Raw genomic sequence first — 22,148 nt, forward strand, 5'->3', positions numbered from 1 at the left:
CCAGACCTTCATGTACTGTGTCAGCTAGCTACAGACTACTTTCCAGTTTCAGCACTGTGACACGACCCTTGGTGTCAACCAGTCCCTTTAGGCTCTCCCCCTGTGAGTATGTCTGTTTGTGGTTAACATATCTTGATATGTATCTCTTTCGCACTTGACTGTGCCTTTTGTCACTTCTCGGTTGTTTGTGCACTGTACATCTTTCTGAGTACTGTATCTCCAGTTTTAGAGCTATGATAATCTGTTGGTGTGATCCAGTCTCTTATTACATTTAATGGTTTAGGTCGGTTGGGTTGCAGCAAAGGTAACTGTGTCACAATTTTTACCATCAGGTGCTATTTTTTTCATAAAAATAAATGCCCTTTTTACTGAGGTAATTGTTTAGCCCATGGAAACCTAGTACTGATCTCATCCACACCAGGGACCGGTTTAATGGCACGCAATTTTCAAAGGGACCAGGGAAGGGGGAGTGGAAGGGTTGTGGGTGGTGGTTGTGTTGGACAGGTCAGGGGATAGGATATTCACTGTGTCGGTCCTTAGCCCACCTTCAAACCTCAGCCCCCCTCTCCAGCACAGCCCCCCCCCTATATCAGTGTCCACAGTCTCCGTTTACCCCACAGTTCCCCCTTTAAAGCTGTCCCACAGTGTCCTTAGTTCCCCTTCACATCACAGCCCCCCTTTCATTACATTACCCCTTTACAGTGCAGTCCTGTTTATATCACAGTGCCCCCTTTACATTAATTAATGTGGACTGCACTATAAAGGGGGCACTGTGATATAAAGAGGACTGCACTGTAAAGGGGGCACTGTGATATAAACAGGACTGCACTGTAAAGGGGCACTTCAATGGTTACAGTGCTCCTTTACAATGCAGTCTCTTTTATATTACAGTGCCCCTAGCAATCACAGCCTTCTCCATCACAGTGCCAGTGCAATTTGCCCCCCTACCCCCTTCCTCTATAGCATCACAGGCCATGGGGGCGGAGGGACTCTGTATTCCGATCTTCAGCTCCTCCTGCCATGCTGATAGGATGACATCGCCAGCTGGGTGGAGGAGCCAGGAGAGGACACACGGGAATGACCACACAGCAAGAGGTGATCATCAACTGAAGTCTGTGATAGCCCTATGTGGACCGCGGTCACCGCTCACCTCCTGCCATGTGGTCTCAACAGGCCATGGACTGGCACCAGTCCACGGCCCAGGGTTGGGGGCCCCTGCGCTAGAGACAGTGTTGCGCACATGCACTTCTTGTTCCTTTCCTATCCTTTGTCTTCAAAGTCCTTCATCTCTTCCTGTTGCTTTTAGCAGAATGTGGATAATCTAGATCTCGGCCTTGTGTCACTGCCTGCCATCAGTGACATGAATACTGTTGGCCACCTACAACCCTCACCAGCACCTACTGTCTGGGTTTGTGAGTGTGCTGGGCCTTGAATTCTTTACATACTCCCCTATTAGTGGAAGCAATTCACAGGTATTATAAGAGGAAACGAATGCCTGTTCTAAATCCTGGGTCCCCTATTTCCTTGGATCATCCTCATCAGCATCCTCCTTTCTTCATGTGCCTGGGACCTGCACTGTGTCTACAAGGCCTGCTATAGCCACTTTGGACTTTGTGTTAGTCTCTTTGTGTTAGAGATATATGGAACAATCTGTTTGTGGATATTTGATTTACTCCTCAGCACCATCTGTGATAGAAACTAGTTCTGAAACTATTGCGCCCTTATCTCTCCAAATCTCTGAGGCCCTTATCATTATCTCTAGATCAAATTCAGCACCTTTATACTCTTCTAAGGCACACTGTTGTTTCCAATCTGTTTGTTGCAGTACATGTTGCTATGTATAAGGATCTACCTGCTGGACCAGGTAAAGGGATTTCTTCAGCTCATGTTAACACAATGACATTTTCTTTATCCTATGTTGTGGAACAGTTCCTCCTTTAAGCCTGGGGACATTCCATGCTACCATGGCTTTCTCCTGACAATGTGATAAAGCATTATCTCTTTGATAGGTTATTCCTTGATGAATGGTCTCTACCTTTTGTGGATTCTCCAGATCTTACTTTAATGAACATCTTATCACACTGGTTGATGGAACCTTTACCTTTCTGGACTTCACTGACAGCCAGTTGGGTCCCCTTTTTAAATCTCAGTCTGAATTAACTGAAACAACTCTCCAATCTCTGTTGGCAAAGACTTTTGTTTGTAAAACCATGTCGCAATGGATCACATATTTAAGAGGGAATACTCTAACACAAAAGAAGACCCTTGAGCATTGAAGAGATGCTTAAATAACGCCCTATTCACTTGCCCATTGAGGAAAGGCGTTTCTTTGGTCATATACTTTAGCCTCTTGCACAAGGGATTAAAAAAATCATGTTTTTTTACTGATCTGGATATACAGTGCTGTGAACAAGTATTTTTTCCCCCTTCCAGGTTTTTTTTTTTTTTTTTGTGCATATCTGTCACACTTAAATGATTCAGGATTTGTTATTAAACAAATTTTAATATTACACAAAGATAAATACAAAATGCAGTTTTTAAATGATGATTTCATTTTTAAAAATGAAAAGAGCTGTCCAAACCTACCTAGCCCTATGTGAAAAAGTGTGCCCCCTTCTTGCTAAATCCTAAGTGAACTGTGATTATCCACATTTTTTGGAAAGCTGAGGTAAATTTCATTTGCCACACCTAGGCCTGATTACTGCCAGACATGTTGAATCAAGATATCACTTAAATAGAAGCTGTCTGACAAAGTGAAGCACACTAAAAGATCTCATAAAACAACACAGCATGCCACGATCTAAAGAAATTCAAGAACAGATGAGAAACAAAGTAATTGACATGTATCAGTCTGGAAAGGGTTACAAAGCCATTTCTAAGGCTTTAGGACTCCAGTGAACCAGGGTGAGAGCCATTATCCATAAATGGAGAAAACTTAGAACAGTCGTGACCCTTCCCAGGAGTGGCCAGCCTACCAAAACTGCTCCAAGAGCACAACGACGACTCATTCAGGAGGTCATAAAAGAACCCAGAACAACATCTAAATAAATGCAGGCCTCATTTGCTTCGGTTAAGGTCAGTGTTTATGATTCACAATAGGAAAGAGACTGAGCAAAAATCTCATCCATGGGAGAGTTCCAAGGTGAAAGCCACTGTCACATTTGCCAAAAGACATCTTGATTATCTCCAAGAATTTTGGGCAAAAAGTCTGTGGACTGATGAGACAAAGGTTCAACTTTTTGGAAGGTGTGCGCCCAGTTACATCTGGTGTAAAATGAATACAGCATTTCATAAAAAGAAAATCATACCAACAGTCAAACATGGTGGTGGTAGTGTGATGGTCTGGGACTCTTTTCCAGCTTCAGGACCTGGATGAGTTGCCATAAATTATTAATTCTGCTCTACCAGAAAACCCTGAAGGAGAATGTCTGGCCATCAGTTAGTGACCTCAAGCTCAAGCGCACTTGGGTTATGTAGCAGGATAATCATCCAAAATACACCAGCAAGTCCACTTCTGAATGGCTCAAAAAAACAAAATATAGTTTTTGAAGTAGTCTAGTCAAAGTCCAGACTTAAATCCGATTGAGATGCTGTGACATGACCTTAACCACTTCTTGACCATGCTATAACCGAATGACAGGTACAGCACTGTCATCCAGTTCTGGGAGGGCATCTATTGACGTCCTCCCAGAACCACACCCTCCATGAGCCCGATGCGGCACACATTCAGCACGTTCTGTGATCTCTGTGCCCTTTGGATACAGCTGATCACCGATGGGGGTAAAGGACCAATCACAGTGACCCTTTACCATGTAATCAGCTGTGTCCAATCACAGCTGATCGCAATGTAAACACACATTCCGGTTATCAGCATTCCTTTCCGGTTATCAGCATTCCATCTACACTGATAATCAGGGCACTGATCATCAGTGTCCTGATTGTCAGTGCAGCCCCAACAGTGCCAATCAGTGCCCATCAGTGCCTCCTCATCAGTGCTGCCTATCAGTGCCTTATTAGTGCCCATCCGTGCCGCCTATCAGTGCCCATCATTGCCACATTATCAGTGCAGCCTATCAGTGCCTTCTTATCAGCACCGCCTTATCAATGCCTATCAGTGCAGCCTATCAGTGCCCATCAGTGCAGCCTCAGTGCAGCCATCAGTGCACATTAGTAAAGGAGAAAAATTACTTATTTACAACATTTTATACCAGAAACTTAGAGAAATTATTTTTTCTTCAAAATGTTCGGTCTTTTTTCGTTTGTTTTGCAAATAAAATACAAACCCAGTGGTGATTAGATACCTTGAAAATAAATCTCTATTTGTATAAAAAAAAGTATAACAAGTTTATGAGTACAGTGTTGCATGACCTCGTAATTCCCATTCAAAGTGCGACTAAATTGGTCTGGGAAGGAAGGGGATAAAGTGCCCAGTAGGCAGGTAGTTAAACAGGCCGTTCATACTTGAAAACCCTCCAATGTTGCTGAATTAAAACAATTCTGCAAATTGGACAAAGCTGGTAAATGATAATATGGCAGCAGATGAGTGGATAGCAAGGTGCAGAGATCGCTATGATAAATTTTATGCGAAATGGGCAATATGGATGCATTGCCAATGGTAGCCCAGGCGCGGATGCCACATCTCCCCCTAGCACACACTCAGCTTGATAGAGCAATACGATCTTTCCTATGACACCCTTGCAGATACTCTGCTTATGCCTCATGACATTGTGTTTTACATATAGTCGCCCAATGCCTTCGGACCTTCTATTCCTTGTTGCTTCACCCCCCTCCCCTTTTTTCTTTTTCTTACTCCCCCCCCCCCACTCTCTCCTTTGGCTGGTTACCCCCCTTCCTATCTCCTTAGTCCTCATCTTTCATTATTTCCTTGACTTCACCTGGACCTACCACTTTGTGAATTGTGAGGGCCAGTAGGAGCGCTGCATATAGTGACTGGATTGTTTAGATTGAACGGGGCAGTTGCCCTTGGTTATTCGTTCCTGATGCTCTGTACTGGCCACTTGTTTATTTCGTTGCACAGCTGATTTACATCCAAGCCATGGGTCTTTGATGGACAATGCCTGCCTCAAGGCACATTTGTTTTATTACCCTTTATCTTTTTCCTTACTATTGTTCACTCATGTTTTTGTTTATGAAAATGTTGAAATAAAGATTATATAAAAAAATAAAAAAACAATTCTGCAAAGAGTGGCCCACAATTTCTCCACAGTGATGTGAAAGACTCATTGGCAGTTATCACAAATGCTTGATTGAAGTTGTTGGCACAACCAGTTATTAGGTTTAGGGGGCAATTACTATTTCACATACGGCCAGACAAGTTCAGGCAGCTTTTTTCCCTTAATAAATGAAATCATCATTTAAAAACTGCATCTTTGAATTTTTTAAGTGTGATAGATATGTAAAAAAAAAAAATAAAATCAGGGGCAAATACTTTTTCACAGCACTGTAGATGCATTGTTGTCTATGAAACCATACACACAGCTGCATAAATATATGCGTATATTGGAATACTGACAATGAAAACAAAATGTATGATTGTATATGCTTACGCACCTTGAGGCCCCGTTCACACTGGGGCGACGATACTTTGCCGGGCGACCTCATAGGTCGCGGTGCGCTGCTCGCACCGCGACCTCGGAGTGGCCAGCACGGACTTCATAACATTGAAGTCTATGCAGGTCGCTCCGGTTCGCCCCAAAGAAGCTCCGGACCCTTTTTCTAAGTCGGAGCGACTTGTGTCGCTCCTATTAGAACGGGTCCGCTGCTTCTCTATGGAAGGCGACCTACGGCGACCTGTCAGGCGACCAGGTCGCCTGACAGGTCGCCCCAGTGTGAACGGGGGCTCACGCACATTTACCCAAGGTCTTTAGAAAACATGTTAATTGTCAACAAGATCCTGAGTATAAACATCAGTAAATTCTTATCTCCATGTTCCACTGGCCTAAACGTGGCATGTCCAAACCTCCTTGCTCTCGAGGTTGGTGCTCCCTACCTTGTTCTGGAACAGACTTTTTCTTGGTGCCCTTCCTTGTTAGTAGTTATTTTTATGGTTGCTCCCCAGAGTTGTATAAAGTACTCGAAACCCATACTTGAGTAAAAGTACAAGTGCTCGATCAAAAAGTGACTTGAGTAGAACTGGAAGTGCTCGATCAAAAAGTGACTTGAGTAGAAGTACTAAAGTATTCAACATTTTTTGTACTTAAGTATTGCAAGTAGTTTTTTTAAAAATTTTGCTTCTCAATTACTGAAAGTAAAAGTACCAGTAGTTTTGAAAAAAAAATTGCTACTCAAGTACTGAAAGTAAAAGTACAAGTACTGTGTTATGTGGTTATTAAAGAAAGAAGTCAAAAGTTTGAACATCAGATTGTTTTTTAATATTTCAAATGCAGCTTTTATTTATACATACAGTAGCATTTATTTTCATATGCGCTGATAATACACAAGTTTTGAGCTTCATGAAACCTGCCATCTACTGTTCTGGCAGTGGTAATTTTTATAATAGTAACAAATAACTATGCAACACAAAAAAAAAAAATATTGGAGTAGAAGTATTGAAATCATCAAAAAAATGTAGTGAAGTAAAAGTGGAAGTAGGAGAAAAAAATTCTACTCCAGGAAAGTACAGATACCGTCTTTCGGTACTTAAGTACAGTAGTGAAGTAGTTCTACTTAGTTACTATACATCTCTGTTGATCCCCATTTTTTAATCTAGCCTTGCTCAGGCATTGATTCCTTTAGATAATCCTCTTCCGTTGGATCTCTCAGTGGCTGCTGCCCCTCCCTCATTTGGGCTGCTTTTGGACATCCCAAATATCTACGATTATTTAAAAATCCTGTCCTCTCCAATCAATGATAAAAAAAATACAATTTCTAGTGCTTACCTTTAAAATCTCTTTCCTGAAGTCCGTTATGGGAAACATATATTATGGGGAAAGGCCTTCAATGTTGTTTCCTGTGCCAATGCCCATCTCCTGTAGACAGCTGCATATAACCCAAATGTCTAGGATTTTCTGCAAATCCTGTGTCCCTCAAGAAATAGATTTTATGGTAAGTACAAAAAATCCTATTTTTTTCACTTATCGAACAGACATAAAAAACAACTTGAAAAGCATATTTAACAGACCAAAATGAGAGTGAATAAGAGAAGTTCATTGTTGGGGTTTACACACTTTTAAGTGTTTTGTTTTCTTTCACAGAAAGGGGTGAAATCCTTCCTGAAATGACACTGGTGTTATTTTATGCTATTACTTTAGATGTGAATAATGCAAAATAATTAGAAATGTTGTCTGAAGCTATTTTAATCATGGCAAGTTAACAGTAATTTGGTTCTTTGGGGAAAGTCTTCCTGAACTCCCTTATGCTCCCATGGGGCTCTGTTCTAAGCGCTCTTCAGCATGAAGCTACCAACATTTTCTTAATTGGGCCCAAGGGAAGCAATTGTAGAAGAAGTGATAAACTGACTACTGAACATCGATTTCTAAAGTCCAATGCGCAAGCTAGGGAAGGTTATTAGCAATGTTCTGTTTTTCCTGCCTTCTTTCTGCTGACCTCTCATATGACCTATGCCAATTTCCGGTAGGTGCCAAGGGGCCGAGGCATTTGAAATCCAGCATTCCAATCTTGCAAATGGCATTTTCATGAAGTTTTTGAAAAAGCGTTTATTGGAAGATAAGAAAATCACAGTCCTCCTGGATCAGGTTGCAGAAGGTGAGTCAATATTTTATTGCTGCAATAATGGCAATGGAGTGCAGATGCTATCTGCATTATTATTATCCCCTATTTATAGAACAGCTACAGCAGCACTTAAAACCAAAATTGCTAAAAACAAAGTTGAAATACATATATATTGGTGCTGTCTGACCTGCTAACTCGTTGCAGGTGGTCTTTTGATTTAGGTAAGCCTGCCAGACAGCATGACTGTGTGATATTGCTTTTCTATACCTCAGTTAAAGTGGAGCTTCACCCAAAAGGTTAACCACTTTAGGACCGGAGGATTTTCCTGCTTTACGTCCAGGCCACTTTTTGCGATTCGGCACTGTGCAACTTTAACTGACAATTGCGCGGTCATGCAACGCCGTACCCAAACGAAATTTACGTCCTTTTTTCCCACAAACAGAGCTTTCTTTTGGTGGTATTTGATCACCTCTGCGCTTTTCATTTTGTGCGATATTGACAATTTTGAAAAAATAACAATATTTTTCTAATTTGACAGTTAAAAATATCCAATATATTCAATTTTTGTCATATATTTAGGCCAAAATGTATTTAGCTACATGTCTTTGACAAAAAAATTCTCAATTAGCGTATTTTTAACCGCTTTAAGACCGGAAGATTTTACCCCATTCCTGACCAGGCCATATTTTGCGATTCGGCACTGTGTTAATTTAACGGACAATTGCGCGGTCTTGTGATGCTGTACCCAAATTAAATTGATGTCATTTTTTCCCCACAAATAGAGTTTTCTTTTGGTGGTATTTGATCACCTGTGCGATTTTTACTTTTTGCGGTATAAACAAAAAAAGAGCGACAATTTTGAAAAAATAACAATATTTTTCACATTTTTTTTTATATGAAATTCCTCAAAAAAAATGTAAAAATCAAAATTTTTTAACATTTTAGGCCAATTTGTTTTCTGCTACATATTTTTGGTAAAAAAAATCGCAATAAGCGTATTTTGATTGGGAAATTTATGTCATTTTTATTGTTTTTTTTTTAACTAGTAATGGCGGCGATCTGGCGGCGATCTGGCGGCGATCTGCGATTTTTTTTGCGGGACTGCGACATTGCGGCGGACAGATCGGACCCTTGACTGACATTTTTGACACTTTTGGGGGTACCAGTGACATTACTACAGTAATCAGTGCTATAAATATGACTGTTACTGTAAAAATGACACTGGCAGGGAAGGGGTTAACTTTTATTGGTGATCAAGGGGTTAATGTATGCCTGGTGCTTACTAACGTGTGTGGGGGGAGGGGACTGTGTGACACAGGCACAGATCGCAGGTTCAGCTATGCTGAATCCTGCAATCTGCCCCTGCCTGTCACTTAGGAGATCCGCCCGCTCTGTTTACACAAGCGGGTGGATCTCCACACTCGATCCCCGACGATCAGGGAAGAGCAGCGGTAATCACCGCCTCTCCTCCCCTGGCCCGACTCCCACTGTGACTGAATACTGCGGGAGCGAGCCTCCGGCGGCGCGCGTGCCGCCCACAAGGGGAGGAGTCCAGCTACGTAGACCTACGTCGCTGGACGATAACGAGCCACTTTGCCGCAGTACGCTCAATGTGAGCGGTCGGCAAGTGGTTAAGTTACGCTTGTTTGCATCCTCCACTGCCACAATTGGCACTTGTTGGGGGGGAGGGAGGGAGCAGGCACCTGAGCCAGAAGTTTCCTTCACTTCCTGTTTCCCTTACTATAGATGCAAGCGCCCGCACCCAAAGCCGATTAAACAATGGGCTCAGGTGAGAACATCGCTGGATCCCTGGACAGGTAGGTGTCCTTACAGTAAAAGTCAGCAGTATTTGTAGCTGCTGAGTTTTCATAGTTCTTGAGCTCCTCTTTAAGGCAACCCTGTCTGGCTCTAAAAGTTTTAGCTAAAATAAGAGGTATTATGCTCCCCTCCGTGGCGGCTCATGCCAATGTTCTAGAGCTGCAGCCTCCGTCAGCCTTTTCAGAGTCAACAACTACAGCTAGTATATTTCACAAGTACTTAAGAGATAAAAAAAGTCAGGGAAAGTCCCATTCCTCCAGACTCTAGCTATAACTGGAACATCACTTTTCAATAGACTGACCTTTTAGGAAACAATATCTTTTCTTTTTGCTAAATGTTCTTTGCAGATAGGTGCTAAGTAGTAAGTATATCTTTCTCTGCCTGCTTATCAGGGGAGCAGCAGGCAAAACCTAGTTGCTCTTTCTGCTGATCAGGGAGCAGGATTTCTAGTTAGGCCTGTTGCATGTGTCCACTGTGGGATTCATCTGGGCTGGGGGAGTGTCCCCACTGTATCCAATAGTGAGGCACATTGGACAGTGGAGGAAACCCAGCCAGTGACACACAGGCTTTGTTACTGCCTCAGGGATTGGAACAGACTGCTGTCTCAGTGCATTATGGGGCAGGGTATATAAAGCCAGGGACACGTGCTCAGGGTCTTTGGGCGGGAAGCCAGGTCCCGGAAGGAGGATGACAGTTGTCTCTCCTTCTGTTGCTGTGGATGGTGGTCACAGGCGGTCAGCCTTGTGAGCCAGGAGTGTGGGGCTGAATCCGGAGGTCCAGGAAAGCTGACTGGTGGAGGTGAAGGTAGAGGGACTCTGGAAAAACAGTGTCAGTTAGTACAGAGAAGCTTGCCGGGGGTCTGCCTAGGAAGGAGACCACTCCAGTGGATAGAGTCAGTGGACGGGTGTCAGCACACACAGTAAGAGAGAAAGGGGGTGCCAAGTTTAGAACGCTGAAGAGATAACTCAAGCAAGAACACTTAAAGTATCTTTACTTCAGTGGCAAGGTGAAGCAGTAGCCTTGCTGCATCCTAAGTCAGTTGTCCTCAACATTGTGAATAGTTATCAGTTGGAGTATAGCAATGATCCCTTCTCCTACCCCAGTCCTTCAATAAACTACAAAACAACATCCCTTGGATTGTTCATTGTTTGAGCCAAGCATTTAAAGTGATACGTTTCCATAGACTGTTGCTACGGGTAACCCAGAAGATACCATATCCAGCAGCCCTCTAGGGGGCAGTGCTACATATATAATTTCTAAAGCTTTGATTTTGTTTCTTTTGCTTTGCCCTCAGACATGGGACATTGCTCGCTCACTAAAGGAGTACAAGCTCTTGAGATCTGCAGCAGCTTATCAGCCAGGAGGGCATTAACAGATTCAATACAGCAGAAGGCCTGCTCACCTGAGTCCTTGGCACGAAACATGCAGTGGGAAAAAGCAAATGGTAAGTTGGCATAGTGTTCAAAGGTATTTCCAGCTTTGAAAAGCAGTTCACTTCCCAACCTATTTGCCAATCAATGAGTGTTACCCTGGGACTGCATACCTTTGTGTTATTTAGTAGAGCCCAGTTGTTCCTGGTGGATGCAAGTTAGACGTACACAACAAATACAGAAGTTGTTTGTGTACAGTATATGTTTACAAACCACCCAACCTTTTTCCTATGGAACAAGTACACATTATATTAGGAACCGAGTATACAAAAATAAGTTAGGGACTTTTGTGAGCATACATTTATTCTCAGCAACAGGAGTAGTTGTTAGTTTTTGGCACATTTGATATCGTTTTTGGCATGGGGTTCCTGGTACCAAAATAAAACCCTGCTTCTTATAGGAGAAAATAAAGAAGTATGCCCTACACCAGTGGTCTCCAAACGGCCCTTTGCTTGCCTTTATCTTGCTCTTTGGGCACTATTTTTCCCACTGATACAAGACACTATTCTGCCAACTGACACCAACAATGGGGCACCATTCCTCTCAATGACACCAATAATGGGGCACTATTTATCCCTATGATACCAATGATGGAGCACTATTCTTCCCCCCAATACCAAATGTGGCGATATTTACTCCCACTGATGACAGGAATATTTCCACTCCTGCTGGCCACAATCTGACCCCCCTAAAATTTGAAGGATAATAAACTAGCCCTTTTGTTTAGAAAATTTAGAGACCCCTGCCCTACACTAAAGCCCTTAAATATTAAAGTGACAATAAATGATGTCCTTGTTCTCCAAAGGTAATCCATTTCATCCACTACTTAATGTAATCTATTTTTCATTAAATTGTTTCTTACTGTATTTTTTTTTTTTTTTCTTGTAAAGGCCTCTGTGAGCTCCCAAACCTCTCCCCCTTGCTATCATTTGTTTGGAGCATGCAGTGCACATTAGAAGTGGTCATGTGCACTGCTCTATGTACTCTATAAATCCCAGAGTCCATAGTCCGTCTCAGAAGTGAGCAAAAGAGGGTGGCTACTGTGACAGACCCAACCAGGACAGGGGCTTTTGGAGAGGATTAGGGGCAAGCCTCCTACCCACTGATTACAGCCCATGGAGAGAGCAGTTCATTCTCTAATGATGGACCACTACTTAATGGATGCTAAGAGGGTGGTTTGGATTAAGTCTCTGAATAAGGACAATAAAGCTTCCCTTCTGGAGTGCATGGAAAGGTGTAATGTTAATCTTGTACTGGCTAATGTCCAGAGGAAATATGGTGGCTCTCCTGCAGACTGGGTTGGAGAGGCTCCTTCATTTGGGAGAGAAAGTTTTATCACCCATAATCCTCAGAAGACCTATGAAGATAAATTAATTCCACTGCATCAGGCTGCTGGGACATCATTTGTCTTCTGATGACGTGTCCAGTGGACAGAATACACAAGTTTTGCATCTCTCCCATTGTTAATTGGGTCACCTATTGTTTATGGCTGTCTGTGGGATGTTATATCTTTATATTGATTAACTTACAGGTTAATTAAATCACTGTCAGCTCTTAGTTGCTAGATGTGGGTTAGCATATAGTATATGTTGGTTGTTTCTTAGTTATGTTAATTATATTTCTGTATACAGTTTCCTTTGCATACGATGTGATCAGGCTCACCTGATCTGGTGTACTATAAATTCTGTGTGAGTTTTCAAAAAACAGTTCCAGTTCTCATCTAAGCTATTGTCAGCTAGTCTTGTATGTCTAATATGTATGTATAATATCTAGTTCCTGGTTCCAGACTGGATGGAAGCACCCAAGCACGATGGAGGGTTCCGTCACAGCTACATTCCTACATACAATGTGACCATGAAAAATGAATATAGCCACCTTCTAACAGGAAGTTGTATCACAGCAGCAAGAAAAAAAAAGGAATTTGGATATTTAGAGGAGACTGGGAGCCATGAACCTTTACAGTCACTTTAGGCCATCCCAGCACTTAACCTCTTTCTTAATGTGTTCTAAATCTAAAACATTTGTCTTGGTTTAAACAGAGTAGGTTAGCAACCCTGTCAGATTTATATTGCTGTCTGTCCCTGTTGGGACGATCATCCCCTTCATTTATCCAGATGACTACTGGCACCTGGACTATACTGTAAGTGTGGGAAAATCAACAATTTTACTTTTCAACCCAAACAGGAATAGAGGGATATTTTTAGTGGGGACATTTGCTGTGTCAACAGCTAAGACAGAATTTCCCCTACTTTAGAGATATTTTCTCTGACTTTCTGTTATATCTACAAGATAGAACAAGAATTATACTGTTGTTTAAGATAGAACAAGAGTAGGCAAGAGTTTAGCCCTTCCCTATTCTTTCATTGTGTTAGAAATACCTTAAAGCTTATCCTTCCTAGCTCTAATTCTAATACTTAACCTGAACCCTCCATTATGCAGTAATGTATATTTTTATGTCTGTCCCCAAAAAGGAGCATGCACACTTATCTAGTGACATATCCTGAGGAGGCTACAGAGCCAATTCTCAAAATGTTCTCATCTGGGTTTGTACTTGTGCACTCTCTATTCAGTCTTATGAAGAGTTCCTATTCTGTGCTCCATTGAAGTAGACACTCTCTAAAGCAGCCTTTCCCAACCTTTTTACCCCAAAGAACCCTCTAGGGCAGTGTTGTCGAACCTTGGCACCCCAGATGTTTTGGAACTACATTTCCCATGATGCTCATGCACTCTACAGTGTAGTTGAGCATCAGGGGAAATGTAGTTCCAAAACATCTGGGGTGCCAAGGTTCACCATCACTGCTCTAGGGGAACTCCTGATAGAACCAGCCTGTTGGAATCCGTGGGAAAAACACCCCTTACATTGGTGACTAATGTGAATAATGCCCCTCCTACAGTGGTGGTGAGAATACCACCCTTCAATACAGCTACAAAGATTATTGGTGTTGTGCCGCTGGCTCTTTCAAGTGGCTTTGGCCCTGTGAAAATGCAGGCTCCATCGACAGGAAGATCAATCAACAACAGATCAAAGAACCCCTACTGACCTCTGGAGGAACCCTAGGGGTTCACTGAGAATGGCTGTTCTTGAATTGGAGGGATAGCTGCTTTGCCTCCAACCTGCTCTTTGAAAAACTTTTAACCATGTCCACATTGGTGACTTCCACCCTGAAGTATCACCTTCCTGCAAGAACACCTACTTACCTCTGCCCCCCACCCATCAGATTAGCAAAGAGCACCCCTAATGCAAGCTTGATTTCTCCTGCTAGCTAACGTGTTTGAACTTAGTAAAAACTCAGATTTAAGGTAATTTCAATAGCTGTATTAAAAAAAAGTATATAATGGATTGTGATGCAATACATAAGTGAACTAAAACAGCATTTTATATATTTTCCTTTAGCAGATCTTTAGTAGTAATTGCTAACAGTGGCATAAAATTAAATATCAGTTGACCCCGATTGTAATTTTGGTCATGTGATATCCCTCCAGAACTGCCAGAAAGTATCTGCATTGAATTTGACTGCGGTGTGAAAATCAAACTCGGATTTGCTGCTGAGTTCTCCAATGTTATGATCATTTATACTCGAATTGTCAGCAAACCCTCCAACATCATGGACTGTACAGCAAACATCACAGACTTTCCACTGGTAAGTATATGTTGAATTTCCTCCTCCTGCCACTATTTCCACTGTAGTACTTAATCCCATTACTTGTATCCTCTCTGTTTTATGAAGATCTAAAGAACTGTGTGTACATTTTTTAAAAATGATCATCCTAAAAACCTCCTTTCATAACGCCACTCTGTGGTCATGTGACCTCCCTCTGCTGGCCGGCTGATGTAAGAGGGGAATCTCAGCTCCTCCCGCTGCTTTTCTTAGATCGGGAAAGAAGAGCGGAGGGGGATAACGTAAACTGCAGAGCGGCTATGTGAGAAAAAGTATGCAGGATTATAATTTATAATAATAGATATTCATAAAACAGAGATGATACAAGTAATAAGGGTATTTGACTTACAAACACTTTAAGTTTTTCAGCAATTTGAGCTACAGTAGCTCTCCTACTGGATCGGACAACATGGGTCACCTTTCGTGGCCCACAAGCATCAGTAAACTTTGGCCGCCCATGACTATCACTGGTTCCCCAGTTTTTCTTCCTTGGGCAACTTTTGGTTGGTCCTGACCATTGCAGACAAGGAACATTACCCAAGAGCTGCAGTTTCGGTATTGTTCTGACCCAGTCGTCTAGCCATTACAATTTGGCCCTTGTCATAGCCCTTCAAAACCTTACACGTAAACATTTTTTCTACCATGAACACATCAACTTTAGCCCACTATGCCACTGTTCAATTGCAGTACACTATTCCACTGTGTGTGTGTGTGTGTGTGTGTTAAAAATATATATATATATATATATATATATATATATATATATATATATATATATATACATACAGTACAGACCAAAAGTTTGGACACACCTTCTCATTCAAAGAGTTTTCTTTATTTTCATGACTATGAAAATTGTAGAGTCACACTTCAAGAGGTAGTCACCTGAAATGGTCTTCCAACAGTCTTGAAGGAGTTCCCAGAGATGCTTGGCACTTGTTGGCCCTTTTGCCTTCACTCTGCGGTCCAGCTCACCCCAAACCATCTCGATTGGGTTCAGGTCCGATGACTGTGGAGGCCAGGTCATCTGGTGCAGCACCCCATCACTCTCCTTCTTGGCCAAATAGCCCTTACATAGCCTGGAGGTGTGTTTGGGGTCATTGTCCTGTTGAAAAATAAATGATGGTCCAACTAAACGCAAACCAGATGGAATAGCATGCCACTGCAAGATGCTGTGGTAGCTATGCTGGTTCAGTATGCCTTCAATTTTGAATAAATCCCCAACAGTGTCACAAGCAAAGCACCCCCACACCATCACACCTCCTCCTCCATGCTTCACGGTGGGAACCAGGCATGTAGAGTCCATCCGTTCACCTTTTCTGCGTCGCACAAAGACACGGTGGTTGGAACCAAAGATCTCAAATTTGGACTCATCAGACCAAAGCACAGATTTCCACTGGTCTAATGTCCATTCCTTGTGTTCTTTAGCCCAAACAAGTCTCTTCTGCTTGTTGCCTTTCTTTAGCAGTGGTTTCCTAGCAGATATTCTACCATAAAGGCCTGATTCACACAGTCTCCTCTTAACAGTTGTTCTAGAGATGTGTCTGCTGCTAGAACTCCGTGTGCCATTGACCTGGTCTCTAATCTGAGCTGCTGTTAACCTGCGATTTCTGAGTCTGGTGACTCGGATTAACTTATCCTCCGCAGCAGAGGTGACTCTTGGTTTTCCTTTCCTGGGGCGGTCTGCATGTGAGCCAATTTCTTTGTAGCGCTTGATGGTTTTTGTGACTGCACTTGGGGACACTTTCAAAGTTTTCCCAATTTTTCGGACTGACTGACCTTCATTTCTTAAAGTAATGATGGCCACTCGTTTTCCTGTACTTAGCTGCTTTTTTCTTGCCATAATACAAATTCTAACAGTCTATTCATTAGGACTATCAGCTGTGTATCCACCTTCTGCACAACACAACTGATGGTCCCAACCCCATTTATAAGGCAAGAAATCACACTTATTAAAACTGACAGGGCACACCTGTGAAGTGAAAACCATTTCAGGTGACTACCTCTTGAAGTGTGACTCTACAATTTTCATAGTCATGAAAATAAAGAAAACTCTTTGAATGAGACGGTGTGTCCAAACTTTTGGTCTGTACTATATATATATATACAGTATATATATATACACACACACACATATATATGTGTGTGTGTGTATACAGTTAGGTCCATATATATTTGGACACGGTCACAATTTTCATACTTATATACAGTAGCTCACAAAAGTGGGTACACCCCTCACATTTTTGTAAATATATTATTACATCTTTTCATGTGACAACGCTGAAGAAATGACACTTTGCTACAATGCAAATTAGTGAGTGTACAGCTTGTATACTGTAACAGTGGTTATTTGCTGTCCCCTCAAAATAACTGAACACACAGCCATTAATGTCTAAATCGCTCGCAACAAAAGTGAGTACACCCCTAAGTAAAAATGTCCAAATTGGGCCCAATTATTCATTTTCCTTCCCCGGTGTCATGTGACTCATTAGTGTTACAAGGTCTCAGATGTGATGGAGAGCAGGTGTGTTAAATTTGGTGTTATCACTTTCACTCTCTCATACTGGTCACTGGAAGTTCAACATGGCACCTCATGGCAAAGAACTCTCTGAGGATTTAAAAAAAAAAAAGAATTGTTGTTCTACATAAAGATGGCCTAGGCTTTAAGAAGATTGCCAAGACCCTGAAACTGAGATGCAGCATGGTAGCCAAGACCATACAGCGGTTTAACAGGACAGGTTCCACTCAGAACAGGCCTCGCCATGGTCGACCAAAGAAGTTGAGTGCACGTGCTCAGTGTCATATCCAGAGGTTGTGTTTGGGAAATAGACGTATGAGTGCTGCCAGCATTGCTGCAGATGTTGAAGGGGTGAGGGGTCAACCTGTCAGTGCTCAGACCATATGCCGCACATAGGTCTGCATGGCTGTCATCCCAGTAGGAAGCCTCTTCTAAAGATGATGTACAAGAAAGCCCACAAACTGTTTGCTGAAGACAAGCAGACTAAGGACATGGATTACTGGAACCATGTCCTGTGGTCTGATAAAACCAACATAAACTTATTTGGTTCAGATGGTGTCCAGCGTGTGTGGCGGCAACCAGGTGAGGAGTACAAAGACAAGTGTGTCCTGCCTACAGTCAAGCATGGTCGTGGGAGTGTCATGGTCTGGGGCTGCATGAGTGCTGCCGACACTGGGGAGCTACAGTTTATTGAGGGAACAATGAATGCCAACATACTGAAGCAGAGAATGATCCCCTCCCTTCGGAGACTGGGCCGCAGGGCAGTATCCAACATGATAACGACCACAAACACACCTCCAAGGTGACCACTGCCTTGCTAAAGATGCTGAGGGTAAAGATGATGGACTGGCCAAGCATGTCTCCAGACCTAAACCCTATTGAGCATCTGTGGGGCATCCTCAAATGGAAAATGGAGGATCGCAAGGTCTCTAACATCCACCAGCTCCGTGATGTCGTCATGGAGAAGTGGAAGAGGACTCCAGTGGCAACCTGTGAAGCTCTGGTGAACTCCATGCCCAAGAGGGTTAAGGCAATGCTGGAAAATAATGGTGGCCACACAAAATATTGACACTTTGGGCCCAATTTGGACATTTCCACTTGGGGGTGTACTCACTTTTGTTGCCAGCGGAAGATAAAATATTTACAAAAATATGAAGGGTGTACTCACTTTTGTGAGGTACTGTATGTGGGCACAATTTTCATACTTATCCATGTGTGTGTGTGTGTACAGTTAGATCCATATATATTTGGACACAGGCACAATTTTCATACTTTTGGCACTGTATGTCACCAGAAAAAAATTAAAACAAAAGAATCCAAATGAATTTGAAGTGCAGACTTTCAGCCTTAATTCAAGGGGTTTAACATACATATCAAGTACAAATTTTAGGAACTGCAACCGTTTTTATACACAGTCCCCCCATTTTCAGGAGCTCAAATATAATTGGACAAATGAATATAATCATAAATAAAATGTTCGTTTTTAATATTTTGTTGAGAATCCTTTACTGGCAATAACTGCCTGAAGTCTGGAACCCATGGACATTACCAAAGACTTGGTTTCCTCCTTTCTGGTGCTTTGCCAGGCTCTAACTGCAGCTGTCTTCAGTTGTTCTTTGTTTGTGGGACTTTCTGCCTTTAGTTTTGCCTTCAACAAGTGAAATACATGCTCAATTGGGTTGGAATCAGATGATTGACTGGCCATTGCAGAATATTCCACTTCTTTTCCTTAAAAAGCTGCTGGGTTGCTTTTGTAGTGTGTTTTAGAGCATTGTCCATCTGTACTGTGAAGTGACGTTCAACTTTGCTGCATTTGGCTGAATCTGGGCTGACAGTATATCTCTAAACAGTGCAGAATTCATCCGGCTGCTTCTGTCTTCTGTCACATCATCAATAAACACCAATGACCCAGTGCCACTGGAAGCCATGCATGTACATGCTATCAAACTGCCTCCACCATGTTTTACAGATGACGTTGTGTGCTTTGGATCATGAGCTGTTCCAAGCCTTCTCCACACTTTTTTCGTGCCATCATTCTGGTACAGATTAATCTTAGTTTCATTCGTCCAAAGAATGCTTTTCCAGAACTGGTCTGGCTTTTTTTAGATGTTTTTGTTGGCAAAGTCTAACCTGGCTTTTCTATTCTTCAGGATTATGAATGGTTTGCACTTTGTGGTAAACCCTCTGTATTTGTTCTTGTGAAGTCTTCTCTTGAGTGTAGACTTTGACAATGATATGCCCACATCCTGAGGAGTGTCTTTCACTTGGATGTTGTGAATGGGTTTTTCTTTACTATAGAGAGGATCCTGCGATCATCCACAACTGTTGTCTTCTGTGAACATCCAGGCCTTTTTATGTTGCTGAGCTCACCAGTGCGTTCTTTTTTCCTCAGAATATACCAAACTGTTGATTTGGCCACTCCTAATGTTTCTGCTATCTCTCTGATGGATTTGTTTAGTTTTTGAAGCCTTACAATGGCCTGTTTCACTTACATGTACAGCTCCTTTGAACGCATGATGTAGGTTCACAGCAATAGATTCCAAATGCAAATACCACACTTAAGCCTCATATACAAGATAAGATTATCGGACACATTTTTTTCAGTTTTTGTTGCATGCTAGTCTCATATCGAAAGTGAAGCGGTTACTTTCATATGAAAATTCTCATACAGAATTCAGTTTCAGAAGTGATGTCATGTGTTGAATTGTTTTCTATATATTCTTTAGTTACCAAGCATGCGTAGTCTTGCTCTTACATTTTTATTTTACATTTTTAAAACAGGGCTAATTAAAGAGGAAGTAAACCCTCCTCTGCAAGTTGTACCTATAGGTAAGCCTATGATAAGGCTTACCTATAGGTACTGTAAATATCTCCTAAACATATACCGTTTAGGAGATATTTACCTTACATGCAGCCAGTGACGTCACTGGCGCATGCGCTCTGAAGGAACGGCCACTGGTGCCGTTCCTTCAGAGTCCCGTGCCGTGACCGTCAGCTCCCGCACGCGTGCGCGGTAGTGACGTCACCACGGCTCCGGCCAATCAGATGGCCGGATGCCACGATCCCGGAAGATGGGCGACTGGACATGTCGCCCGCCATACAGGTAAGCGGGTGGCACGGGGGGGGCTCGTTCTAAGGTAAGTATTTCATAATGAGCTAGTATGCGGTGCATACTAGCTCATTATGTGTTTCTCTTTCAGGTTACAAAATATATATATATATATATATATATATATATATATATATATATATATGGGTTTACAACCTCTTTAAACGAAAATTGGATGTTATGTTCACATACGATAAAAATTTTATAGCCTGCACATCCAGTTTTTGTCGTACGAAAATTTGTAATCGGCTGTTGAAAGCACTATACTAACGATCCAAAAAAATGGCAGATCGCTCGTCAGAGGAAATTTTACTTCCGATTTTCTTATCGTGTGTACCGGCCTTTAGAATGAACCCCCAGACCTTTTACCTGCTTAGGTGATGGAGAAATAAAGAAGGAGTAGCCCACACCTGACCATGAAACAACTTTTGATTCAATTTTCCAATTACTTTTGGTCCCTTGAAAAAGGGGGGATGGCTATTAATTGTTGCTATTAATTGCTGTAATTCCTAAACCCTTCCTCTGATTTGGATGTACATGTCAAATTGAACCTGAGAGTGTGCACTTCCAGCCCATATCCATTATATAACTATAGCTTGAATATGTTTTGATAAAGATCTGAAAAGAACTAAAATAATGCCTGTGTCCTAACATATATGGATCCAACTTTATATATATATGTGTGTGCATTTGTGAGGTAGCCTTATTTCATAAAGAAATATTCAGACTTTCAGTAACTGTGAATGGCTATTCCTACTGAAGAAAACCTGTTGGAAATATAGGAAATTTAAATTAGCAGCATACTGTAAAAAAATCCATCACTGCCAGGCATGTCAGATAGTGTGTTCCAGGCTGAGCACTGTGGTTCCTCCTGCTAGTATCTGTCTTGTACTAAAGTAAAAGCTGGTGGGATTAACCACAGTGTTCAGCAGGGAACACACTATCCGACAAGTCTGAAAGTGTCAGAAAGCAGCAGCGCCCGAAGCCGTTCAAGGCAGCGAATATTTTAGCCACACCACCAGAAAGTCAAGTACTGTAAACAACATTTTCTTTTACAGGATGCTGCTGGCTATATTATTTTATACTTCTGATTTGGTCACTTTTAATTAAAATTGTGTAAGTATGGAATGTGATGTACACTGCTCAAAAAAATTAAAGGAACACTTTTTAATCAGAGTATAGTATTAAGTCAGTTAAACTCCTGAGATATTGATTTGGTCAGTTAAGTAGCAGAGGGGGTTGTTAATCAGTTTCAGCTGCTTTGGTGTTAATGAAATTAACAACAGGTGCACTATATGGGCAACAATGAGACAACCTCCAAAACAGGAATGGTTTTACAGGCGGAGGCCATTTAAATATTAATTCCCTACTCATGTTTTCTGACAGTTTCACTAATTTTGCATTTGGCTAGGGTCAGTGTCACTACTGGTAGCATGAGGCGATACATGGACCCTATAGAGGTTGCATAGGTAGCCCAACTCCTCCAGGATGGCACATCAATATGTACCATTGCCAGAAGGTTTGCTGTGTCTCCCAGCAGTCTCAAGAGCATTCAGGAGATTCCAGGAGACAGGCAGTTACTCTAGAAGAGCTGGACAGGGCCATAGAAGGCCCTTAACCCATCAGCAGGACCTGTATCTGCTCCTTTGTGCAAGGAGGAACAGGATGAGCACTGCCAGAGCCCTACAAAATGACCTCCGGCAGGCCACTGGTGTGAATGTCTGACCAAACAATCAGAAACAGACTTTATGAGAGTGGCCTGAGGGCCCAACATCCTCCAGTGGGCCCAGTGCTCACTGCCCAGCACAGGGCTTGATTGCCATTTGCCACTGAACACCAGAATTGGCAGGTCAGGCACTGGCGCCCTGTGCTTTTCCTAGATGAGAGCAGGTTCACCCTGAGCACATGTGACAGATGTGAAA

The 22,148-nt window shown here is 42.2% G+C and overlaps 1 protein-coding gene across 2 annotated transcripts in view; it reads left to right on the forward strand.

Annotated features, from left to right (window-relative positions):
* Window positions 1–22,148, forward strand: part of MALT1 (MALT1 paracaspase) — a 214,028-nt gene that overhangs the window by 183,720 nt on the left and 8,160 nt on the right. For both annotated transcript variants that reach the window (XM_082252978.1, XM_082252979.1), the window contains 3 exons: window positions 7,598–7,725; window positions 10,805–10,954; window positions 14,424–14,581. In XM_082252978.1, the coding sequence (XP_082109104.1) occupies window positions 7,598–7,725; window positions 10,805–10,954; window positions 14,424–14,581 (436 nt within the window). The remainder of the gene's footprint in view (window positions 1–7,597; window positions 7,726–10,804; window positions 10,955–14,423; window positions 14,582–22,148) is intronic.

The sequence above is a fragment of the Pelophylax lessonae genome (assembly GCF_965119305.1).
Source record: "Pelophylax lessonae genome assembly, chromosome: 1".
Lineage (NCBI taxonomy): Eukaryota > Metazoa > Chordata > Amphibia > Anura > Ranidae > Pelophylax > Pelophylax lessonae.